Below are 12146 nucleotides of genomic sequence, written 5' to 3'. Positions count from 1 at the left end.
TATCTTTTGGGAAGTGAGTGGAATTAAACTGTTTTTTCTGCTTTTTCCTATTTTTCCCAATGAATTTTAAAAACACCTTATCAAATCACTTGTCATATTGTATTTTAATGTTTTGCTTGCAGGTCTTGCTAAACTATAAGTCTCTAAGAAAAGGACCATGTCATGTTAGTTTTCACAATATGAAATATTTATAATATTAGCTTTTATAATATTAAAAAAAAAATCCTAACACTTTAGATGTTCTATAAATACTACAACACAGCAGAAGCAACCATGTTCCCATAATCAACACTGACATGCAGTATTTACTGAATCCTTTCATATAAGTATAGGAAATCTGTCTGATGATAGAGAAAATTTTAATCCTCTTTTAACATTAACCCTTTCATTTCACCTTCCATTCATTTCTCAATTACCTTCAGATTTCTTTCATTTCTAAAGAAGACCTCCCTGAAAAAGAGAGGGATTTCAGGATCTACACTTTCTCTAGAGCCGAAGAGTCCCAAAATAACTGGTACAAAGGAATGACAAAGAGATGAGACCTCCGGTTACAGATGAAGGACCGGAACCTTGCTAACTGGCTGCTGCTGTAAGACCTGCTCTGTACACTTCGAACACTTCACAAGAATTCAGTGAGGACGGAATTGAAGGGCCAGTGGTAAATGCTGACAAGTGGGAGAGGCTGATAATCACTGAATTTTCAGGAAAGGGGAAGAACAGTTTATCTTTGGGTGTTATGAATTTATAATCCTCTCAGGAGGCAACGATCAGAATGTTTCCAGACAGCAAATACTACTCCTATTTTATAGTAACAAATCAGTCGTGTATACTGTAATTATCTTCAAAATGAGCTTAGAAGTAATAAACCTGAGTATTATAGAAATGATTCTCCAAGTCACTGTTGGCTAAAATTTAGGATAACAAGAAAATTTACTATCAAGTGCTATTACAGGAAGAGTTATTCAGCCTACTCATACTGTATCCAATTTAGAAAATACCTGGTAAAATGCAATTACAGTGATACTTTTGGTAAGCCTGGGCTCTGGTCCCAGGCCACCATTCAGGAAACCGGGTTAATATTAACCACTGTATGTCTACTCTGATGTACACAGCTCAAAAAACCAACCAGAAAAAAAATAAGGATTCATTTTCTGAGCTTCTGTAGTGATTAAAGACTAACTGCTGAGGTCAGGGCAGGGAATGGGAGGACAGGTAGCAAAGAGGATTCCAGCAAACTACTTGTAGAAGGAAGAACAATTTCAGTTGTACACTGTTCGTTTCTACATGAGTCTTTCCTACTAGGAGGGCAGAAGAGTTTGGCTTACCTATCACTCTGATTAATTTCATTAGCTACCTGGAACATATATTGAGAATAATTTAAAAATGCTGAGCTCAGTTGGAGAGATCATCTAGTACCAAAATCCTTCACAGATACAAAAGGAAGTGAGTACTCTTGGTCATATCGTTTCCATTCCATTGCTAAAGTGGATCATGCCCATTTCATCTGTGTATTCTCAGAATCCACCCAGAGCCTGGCACATAGTAGATGTTCAATAAATGTTTCAGAATGAATTAATGAAAAACTAGACTTCTTTTTTTTTTTTTTTTTACCTTGGTTTCGAACAGGGGAAACAAAATTGGTACCACGAACATTTCTCCAGTCCCAAGATGTTGGCAAATGTGAAACCTTTTCATGTATTTCAGCAGTTAGTGGTGCAGGTTTCGGCCTAGGATGGAAATACACACTTAACATCAATATATAGTTTTTCCTTTAAGGATGATTTCCTAGCCTGTAATCCCATGATTTTAAGCACCTGGCTGGCTAGGTCTAGATGGGTCCCATCAGTGTTTGAATGTATCTATTATACAATGTGTCTATCATACAATGTGTCAATTTCACAACTAAGTTGTGCAAATGGCTTTCATTATCTTTCTTTTTCATGAATGATCTCGTAATTTTCTCCTGTGAAAGGACACCGGTTTTATATATCACTGTGATGCTATTTTTAGTAAGCTTCCATAGCTGCGTTCTCCTACTTTTAACAGATTTTGACCAAGAAAGTAGATATGGGAAGTTAAAGATGGCCTACAATGTACACAGAGAAAATAGAGGAATTACTTACGCTTGACTCTGGAGATGGGTGGTAGTGATAGTGAGGTGGTTGTAAAAGAAATGAGGTAGGCACAGACATAAAAGGTCTAAGTATAAAGTAGGCAGATTAGCTCCATAAACAATAGACAAAACTGCTTCACCATTACAGGACGACACCTTACATGATGTGCTTTGAAACTAAGACTAAGATTTAAAACAAAAAGCAGAGTTGCCTGGGACGATGAATGATGAAGAGACATTTTTTGGAAATGAGAAACTTGTTCTACAGGCTTCTCTGTATTAGAGATTTAAAACAAATAGAACATTCTGGCTCTAACCATACTCAACTTCTTGAAGTTTCCCCAAGTCTGCCGAATGATCTCAGTGTTCTATGTCTTTGCACTTTATCTACAATGCCTGTTGCCCACCACCGAGAAGAAATCCCCTTAGTGTTTTTCCCTGACTTCTAATCCTACCCACCAACCCCCACAAAAACTCACTTCCCTCTATGCTCCCTCAACTCTTTTGTTTGAGCAATACTATGACAGTGCGGTAACATTTATTTTTCTATTATTGTAAACTACTTGAATTTCTTATTCAACTTGGCATTATCATACCACACAGTTCTAATTTTTCAGTGGTTACCCAGTTGGTTTTTACCAGGGTCCAATTTAGTCACTGGCAAAAATTATTTCTGGACTTCTTCATATCCTCTGCAACTATTCTCAATCACTTCCCTCTCTCACAAACTTCTCTCAGAGATGATAAAAGTTAATGCTAGGACAAAATAGAAGTGAGATGAAATAGAGGAAAAAAAATCAGTCATGACTAGCAATTATAACCTTGAGAATTGTAAGGAACAGACAGCACACTCCATACAGAAACGTCAATCATTTTTTTCACTAAAATATTAACTAAACCAGGGACATTGTTAGAAGATGAACATGAGGTGGTCTTTGACCATACGAAAGACAGCATGAAGAGACATGAAACATAGAGAAATTACCATGACAAACACAAAGAAGTTATAGTAAATCTATAAAACATTCGACTTGGATAATGCCAATGGAATAACCAAGGTACATAAAAAGCTATGCACCATGGAAATTTTACATGTAGGTCAGGGAAAAAAATAAAGCAGAAATAAACCTTGGCTATTGGTTCTGAGATTTATGAATTAAAAATAGGGTACAAACAAATTTTGGAAGGAAATAAACAGTTTCTGTGATTTCACATTGAGAGGCTAAAAGATTCAATCAATCAATAGATATTAACTGATTATCCTGCATACTCATATAACTAAGAATACACTAATATGAAAGATGAAAAAGGAATTGAACTTTGGCAACACAATATAATTTCAGGGCAGGTGTCTCAGAGTCATACCAACCTCCTAAAAATGGTCACCGCTTACCAGCTGTGTGACATCAAAGAATTTAACATAAAAAAACTACGATCAACTTCTGTTAAAACGGGTATAAGCATACCCACCTCAATGGATTATTATGAAAATAGTACTTAGAACAGTGCCTTGGTAAGTCCTTAATAAATTATTAAGCTATTAGGATGACAACTGACATCACCATCATCATCCATGTCATTAAGAAGACTAAATATGATACTGATATACTTAAGTGACTATCTGGCACACGAGAGGCATTCAAACTTCCTTTTTCTCACCATCCTGTAAGGCAGAATGTATGCCCATGTAAACCACAAAGCAAAAACAATATGACAGCTAAAGCGCAATGACGTGAAAATGAAGAGAGTGAAAGAGGAATTTGGAGACATTGTACATTATTGGCTCTTAATCATTTGGGTCCAGATTCTTTAAGAATCTAGTGAAAGCTCTGGACTCAGAGAGATGCCCCCAAACTATACGTTTTGATATAATTTCAGTAGTTTCACAAATTCCCTAAACCTCAAGTTAAGAGTCTCTTAGAGTTTCTGTTACATCATTAGAATCTTATAACAGAACTAATTTGTATACAAAATGCTACTGAAAACCAGGCAGCTAGGCCACAAAGTGTGCTTCAGTATTTCCCACTTCACTCAATTCCATCTTCTTACCTTAACCCTTCTACGGAGCCTTAGCTGTCAAAGCAGGACTTCATAAAGCTAGCCATTCTCCAACACAAAAGCGGTTGGGTGGAGGGAGAGAAGAGTCCAGAACAAAAGAGTTTCTCAGATACATGGCACATGACACGTGGCACAGCAGTTGTGTCTGAGGCTCATATTTTTCAGAAGCCCCAGTTTCCCTAGGCTCAAATGCTGACAACCTCTCCTCTGATGCTCCTCTAGATTTGTATTAAACAGGTTTCAACTTCCTGTCCCACACACATACAGGATGTCTCCTTCACTATAGTGAATCGGAGAAAGGGTATGTACGACGTGCTCCATTTCCCAATTTTGATTAATCAGAGCATCTTATAGACTAGGGGATTCCTTAGACTACACCTTGAGAAATACTGCATAAGAGTCTTTTGAGAAAGGGGCAGAATTATGAGACAATGCTCTCAGATGGAGAGGAAAAATCTCCGTACAGCCTCATAGTTGAAAAATGCCAGAGCATTAGGATTATTAGTCTACAGGTGAAAAGTTAGAGATACATTTTAGTTAGTTAACAATTAACCGATTGTGGCCTTTTCAAACATTAAAATTTGTTTGAACAGTGGCCTGTCCAAACATTAAAATTTGAACCAAGAATTCTATATGTATTAATGAAATAGTCATTATACTTCTGAAATTTGGGAAATGTTCGGAAGTACTAAGGGAAAAATGACCTACCTACACAATTTATTGACTCCCATTAGCTCCTTATTGGTTTCTAGTTCCCTGACATTCAATTATATCAATTTCTCCTAGAACAAGGTATGACATCACAGTAATAAGTAATATCCTCGGTTATTTAACAAATGTTAAGGGAATACATATACATATATATATATATATATATATATACACACATATATATGTATATACAGATATACATACATATATATGTGTGTGTGTGTATATATATATATATATATATATATATTTATGTATATATATATATATATATATATATATATATACTGATAGATCCAGCTGTAGTTCTGAAAGAAAAAAAAAATCTACCAAGTTACTTACTATATAAATTCAAAGTATGATGACCTAATTTCCCAAAGTGAGAATACACCATGTCAGCTAAAGATGGGAAATGTCACTTCTGGGTGAAGCTAATAGAGATATATTGATAACAAGGAAACTCTTTGCTGCACCTTGAAACACAGAGAAAATTCTGAGATAGTTACAGGTGGCGAATTTGACAGTTATTATAAGCAAGTTGAGTGGTATTTGAGGTAAAAGGAGTGGCATAAATGGAGGTTATATGAAAGGAAAGTTTTTAGCAATTGTGTGTCATTGTTTAAAAGCAGGTCACAGTGCTAAATATAGTTATGGTCAAATTCAGATGGTTTTAGTTACCAAGTTAAATTTATTCATTAGAAAATAGGTAGTAACACAATAATCGCCGAGTATAGAAAGATGAAACGGGCGGTATTTTACAGAATGGCTAAGAATGGGGACAGAAAAGGAAAGAGACAGAACCAAAGAGACAGGAGGCAGGAGGCGATCCATAATTCAGGAAAGAGATGACAAAGCCCTAAGCCAGCATGTAGAAAATGGAAAGGAAATCACGGAAGCGGCAGATGCTGTGAAAGCAAAACCCATAAATAGGACTTGGAGAGCATTGAGAGTATGTATGAATAGGAGAGGGAAATGGTCAGGGAAAAAAAGATAACAGAGAAAGTTTAAGTTGACCAATAAAATGGTGGGCGACCCAGGGAGAGCTGGCTGGAAGGGAGGATGACATTCAACACAAATATCTTCATTAGTGGTAGAGATGTGCTTTATTACCTGGGGATTCTCCGGCCGCGGCCGCCACTTCTCCTCATCATCTCCGCCAGGGTAAGAGTCTCATATTCCATGTAAGTGGTTGCAGTCCAAGACTTCTGTACGGCATTAATAGCTTTCACAAAGTCATGATTGTATTTGTAGAGCCTATTAGAATACCTGAAAACAAAATTAAGATAGCTTCAGATATACTCTTCACTGATGTAAATAGACATCATTAAAATAGGCAATCTTATATGCTGGCCTAAATGGAAAGTGGTATCACCTTTCAGGAAGGCATTTTTTTTTTTTTTTTTTTTTTGTAGTCTAACTTCAGCACTATATTCGGATCTTCAAAATTGTCTTTATTCGGCATTTTTAGTATAAAACTTTTGCAAGGTAAGAGTATCACAGTATAGAGAGAGACATAGAACACTGAATTTCCAGGCGATGGGACAGTCAAACATCATATATACAGAACACAAAATTTAAATAAAGTGAAATTATAAGATAAATTGAAATCCAATTTCAGAAAACAAAAATAAAAATATTAAGGATCCCTGAACTATCTTTAACCCTAAGGAAATGTCACTGGACTCAGTGACTTTGTGTGAGGCATGCAGAACATGTCCCCATCAATCCAGCTCTGGAATCCTTGGGAACCATGTGTGATGGCATCAGATACCCTTACAACAAATGGTAACCAATGTTTACTCTGAAAAAAAATCCCCTTAATTTAGCTCTAACGTCATCAGGCTTTTGAAATACCTCCTCTTCCTCACCCCTCATACTTTAAGCAAACTTTTGTTTACAGTACAGTTTGTGTTGATATCTTTTGCTCAAACAAAGCTGTTTTTCTGGCACCAAAGCATATTTGGGTTTGGTTCACATATAAAGAAACTCTGTCCAAAAGGCACCCTCTACTTTTGCCTAAGGAGTATGTATGTATGTATGTTAATAGCTTGGAATTGGGATATCTCTTATGAAAACAAAAATTCGAGTTAACTAAGATGTATGTATAAGGATGTTCAATGACACGCTTTTATACTAGTGGTAGATTATAAATAACCTAAACAAATGTTCTAAGATAAGGGATTGATTAAATAAATAACGGTGCTTAATTTACTATATAGTTTATTCAGTTAAAATGTCTAGAACATTATTTACTGATATGGAAGAGGGTTCACATTATATTAAATTAAAAAGCAGAATATCAAAGAAATTTATACAGATACCTAACCTAAGTAATATCTTATGCATATTGTAAACTTTTCTTTCTCTTTTCATTTAGATGTTCATAGAGAGCACTTTGATGTAGTCCAAGAACCTGGTAGCACTGAAAATAATAAGAACAAAGTGCAACCACATTGATAATATTTTAATCAAAGTTCTACCCCACTTGTTGCAAAGTGTGAAACAAGAGAGGTACCTCTTTTAAAGAGATTATAAAACTGCCTCTATCATATTTTTTACAACAAAAAACAAGTTACGGTTACCTGTTTCTTAGACACAAGAGTAAATTTTAAATTGTAAATGTATGTCTTAAAATATTTTCCACTGATGAGATCACTATTTCATTGACTTTAAGTATTTGAGAAGCAGTAATTAGCCCTAATTCCCTCACTTTATCGTAATGTGTAGCAACACATCATATGCTATGTGCATTACAATAATGACAAAGTAGGTCTTAAACACTATTATTTTTAATGTTTAAGATACAAGGAGATTACAAATAATATACATTATTATGGGCTAGCAGGTCATTAAGAGATGAAAGAGACCTTGAGAGTAATTTCCTCCTAAATGCTGGTTCTACAGGTGAGGCAACACAGGTGCTGAGTATTCCTTTTAGCAGCTTCTTCACTAAATGAGGCAATGTTTGAAAAACCAAAAAAAAAAGCACAATAGTACACAGTATATCCTAATTAGTAGGGTGAAAAGTAAACACCTTATTAGGAAATGTGTTGCTTAACAATCAAAAGCAATTTAAAAGCTAAATTCAAAATGGCAGTGGGGGGGATGAATTTAGTCCAACTCTATGTCAGCCCGTTCCCAGACAAATGCAGTTCATCCTCTTTGAACTCATGCCCCGCCTCTCTGCTACAGTCGTTCCCTGCCAGTGTGACCTGGCTTTAGATGATCTGTTCATGTACGCTTTCAGTGGATTTCACAACTAAATAAAACAGAAAAGGTTACTATTCATACTTGTTTTTCTTTTCCTTCCCATACTACTAAACGTGCGAAATCTCTTGTTTGAACGGTTCAGTTACCTAAAGTGCACCTAACTTAACAAAAACATTAACTGCATGGTATAGGCTGAATTGTGATCTCTCAAAATTCGTATGTTGAGTCCTAACCGCCAGCACCTCAGCACGTGACAAGCTTTGGAGATAGAGCCTTTTAAAAAGAAATTAAGGGAAAAAGAGGTCACATGGGTGGGTCTTAACCCAATATGACTGCAGTTCTTATAAGAAGAAATGAGGACACAGACAGAAGGATAACCATATGATGTAACAGAGAGAGGGTGGCCATGGGCAAGCCAAAGAGAGAGACCTCAGAAGAAACCAAACCTGCTAACACCTTGATCCTGGACTTCTAACTTCCGGAATTGTGAGAAAATAAATTTCTGTTGTTTAAGCCATTCAGTCTGTGGTAACTGGTTATGGTAGCCCTAGCAAACAACACGCACTACATAAACACTAAGAATTTTAATTTCAGTTATTTATTGCCTTATTTAAAATTTATGTTCAATTAGTATTGCCTACACTTGTTGCAACATAAACACATGTATCTACAAGTATTATGCAACATGTTTATATATGGAAATAATAATTTTTTTTTCTTTATTAGTCATTGCAGCTCTATAGTCCTTTATATAAAATTTTCTTTAAAGCAATCATTGGTACGTTATTTTTGGAGTGCTTTGGAATAAAATACTTCTTCTTTCAATTACATCAGTCAAAATACTTTTCCAGTAAAGTTTTACATAACATGGCTTATGTTTCCAAGCCAAATATATTTTATATAATCAAAATAAAATTTTCCAACAATTAACATACACACATACATACTATAAAACAAAACTAAATACGTCTTTCATTTGTGACAACTTACTTTCCCTGGAGACTCTCAAAATGTGCTGTGTTCACATTCTCAAAGGTAGTTTCCATCTTCTGTCCAGTGAAACAAGCCCAGTTCCGACCCAGCACATCATGCACCCACCCAATCATCGTTTCATGGCAGTAACTGGTCACCTCGCCACCCTCTTCTTTATACTGCAATCAAATAATGGAAGAAAAGGTCAAGTGAATCTGTGGTCAACTCTCAGGTCCATTTCCCTGGCTACGATTCACAGTAAAGACACCCCCTTTTTTTGTTTCTCCTTAGGGATCAGCCCCTGCCAACCAAAACCAAAACTTCACTTTAGAGATTACATTCTGAGAAAATGCTCTAGAAAAGGAAGAGAAATAAATGTTTCTATGATTAGCATTGTTAGTCACCAACCAAAATTTACATAACAAAACACTTCAGGCTATGAGAGGTAAGGCAAGAAACTAACATTTTTAGAGTATCTGCCACAGTCCAGGAATTTTACAAAAGTTACCTCATTTAATCCTCACAATAAGCCTATGAGGAGGCAGGTGCCATGAACTCCATTTTGCCAGCGAGAAAGTGGAAGCTCAGCTCAGAGAGGATACGTAGCTCCTACTTAATTAAGGTAACAGAGCTGTTACGTGACAGAAACACAATTCTGATGAGTCTGTCAGACTACATTTTTCCACTCAGAGAAGATCCACACCAGCAAAACACAAGAACAAGTGATGAAAATTTCCCATAGGACTAAACATAATCCTTTCTTCTGTAATCTTCCAATTTATCAGGCTATTCTGATGAGCTAAAGTAACCTGATTAATATTCTCTCTACTTTATTTCACTAATATGATCCTTTGTCTTATTTCAGTGTTGACTCTGAAGTGATAAATCCAGGATTTGAACTCAGAGGCTTTGGCTCCAGAGTCTAAAAACCCTTATGACATCTCTTCTTGGAGGAGGGACACATAATCCAGAATGAGAGAGTAGATTGTGAGAGGCAGAAAAATGCATATTAAGTTTCTATGAGGAAGGACTTGGGCACAATTTCAGGCATTGACTTAATATAAAGCACAAAAGCAGTGAAATCAGCTCTACAGTCAGCTGTGTCTCTTTTCTTGACAAAAGTATGCAGTAGGTTGGCTCTGTCCCACAGGCTGTAGTTTGCGGACTCCTAACCTCATATAATGAATACTACTTTACCTCCATGTGGGGGCTGGCGTATTTCATTTTAGGGGCCAAGCAATAAACATGTTAAGGTTTGCAGGCTATATGCCTTTGCCACAACTATTCAACTCTGCCCCGTGATGTAAAAGGTACATAGGGAATACATAAAGGAATTAACTAAACTGTGTTCCGACAAAACTCTATTTACAAAAACAAGCCAAAAGTTTGCAAACCCCAAGTTTAGAGGAATGAAAGGGCTAAAGTACACTTAAAGATAAAATTACCTTTTTGCATCTGCCTATCTCTGAATTCCACTCATATTTAGTGGTAAAATTAAAAATGTATGGCCTTAGAATCCAAGAGCTGGATTTAAATCATGGGTTCAGGAACCATTAAGCTGTACATCACAGGGTAAGTTACTACCAGGGATGCCCAAAAAAATGAACACATTTTAAGAGATGTGATCTATGTATTACTTTTCAAAGTTGAATTGAATTACCGTGGCAATGTGTAGTATGACATTCGCTGAAAAGATGGCGTTAATCAAATGAATGCTAGCATCATTTATTGTATTACAACAATACAGTTTTTTCCTTTCTTAAAATGTGTACACAATTTTTTGGCACCCTGTGTATAGGCTACTCTTAGGAACGTTTTGCTTCTCTCTTGGGTGTTCATGATACTGTGAGGCCCATCTATCGATCTCTGACTAAGAATATCTTCCCTAGCATGAGTTCAGCTCACCACTCCTCATGTTCCTGCTAAAGCCCCAACTCAGGACTGGAAACACTGAAATGAAAAAGGCCTAGGATATAATCGGGCTGCGAAGGTCAAGGGTATGTTGTGAGCAAAGGTCGATAAAATTTCTACTTATTATGCTGAACTACATGAAACTGAGATTTTTAGAGATCAAAAGAAGGTGTATGTTGGTAACCTCATATGATGCAACCTATGATATGCAACATATGATGCAACCCCTCAGAGTTCTGTTTGGTGTTGCTCTTCGGCACGGGTTCTTGTCACATGCCAGTCAGACAGGCCAGGTGTGGTTAAGCCAGTGCCCCACCCACCACTGCTGTTTTAGAAAGCAGTCTGACAAGGCTTCAAGAGCTCTTGAAAAAAATAAAAAATATTTACCAAAAGCCAAAAAAGAAAAAAAAAAGCTCTCGAGATCCACCTTATAGAAATCGTCAAATACAAATAAATGAAAAAAAAAAAAGGCTGAACACAGAAGACACATATCGCAGTATAACAGAAAAGTTAAAAACAAGAGTAAGAATAAAAGAATGGCCCAAATTTTCATCTCTAAAAATGATTAAGTACATTAAAATTCAAAGGAATATTATATAACATTTTAAATAATATGAACTCTATAGGAGAGAGGTGAGCACACGAAGGCAGGGGAAGGCTGCCTGCTTTTAGTTTTATTAGAACACAGCTAGACCACTTCTTTATATTTGATTTGTGGCTGCTTCTGCTATAGCAACAGAACTGAGTAGCTGCCACAAAAACCATTCAGGCCCACAAAGTCTAAAATGTTTACTATCTGGCCCTCTAACAAAAAGATTGCTAACCCCGCTATAGAAAAATAAAAAGAGAACACCCATGATATATGTATCAGGAGGAAAAAAATACAGGATAGTATTTAAGTTGAAAGCAAACATGTAATTTTTTTTTTTAATAAAACATGTTTTTTTAAATATGGAATTGAAAGGTGAAATGGGTCTTTGGGTGGGATCTTCTTGGTTATTTACCAAATGAAGATCGTTATATAAATTTTGTGAAATTAATCACTTTTGAAAATACTCTTCTCTCCTAAGAATGAGGCTCATAGCCTACAAAGTCCTGGAAGAGGATATCCATGAGGGATGATCCAGATGTTACTAGAGCCGACCTTTGCTCTGTTGGGTATTATGATTAC

General features: G+C 36.1%; 1 protein-coding gene across 1 annotated transcript in view; it reads right to left on the bottom strand.

Annotated features, from left to right (window-relative positions):
- Positions 1–12146, bottom strand: part of CTSC (cathepsin C) — a 34818-nt gene that overhangs the window by 6153 nt on the left and 16519 nt on the right. Inside the window, exons 3-5 of the mRNA XM_019739624.3 lie at positions 9083–9243; positions 5993–6148; positions 1612–1727 (exon numbers count right to left, since the gene is read on the bottom strand). Of these exons, the coding sequence (XP_019595183.2) occupies positions 1612–1727; positions 5993–6148; positions 9083–9243 (433 nt within the window). The remainder of the gene's footprint in view (positions 1–1611; positions 1728–5992; positions 6149–9082; positions 9244–12146) is intronic.

The sequence above is a fragment of the Rhinolophus sinicus genome, chromosome 14, assembly GCF_057876585.1.
Source record: "Rhinolophus sinicus isolate RSI-liver-muscle chromosome 14, RSI-T2T, whole genome shotgun sequence".
Classification (NCBI taxonomy): Eukaryota; Metazoa; Chordata; class Mammalia; order Chiroptera; family Rhinolophidae; genus Rhinolophus; species Rhinolophus sinicus.
The sequence above is the reverse complement of the archived record's forward strand: the minus strand, read 5'-3'. Positions and strand labels throughout refer to the sequence as shown.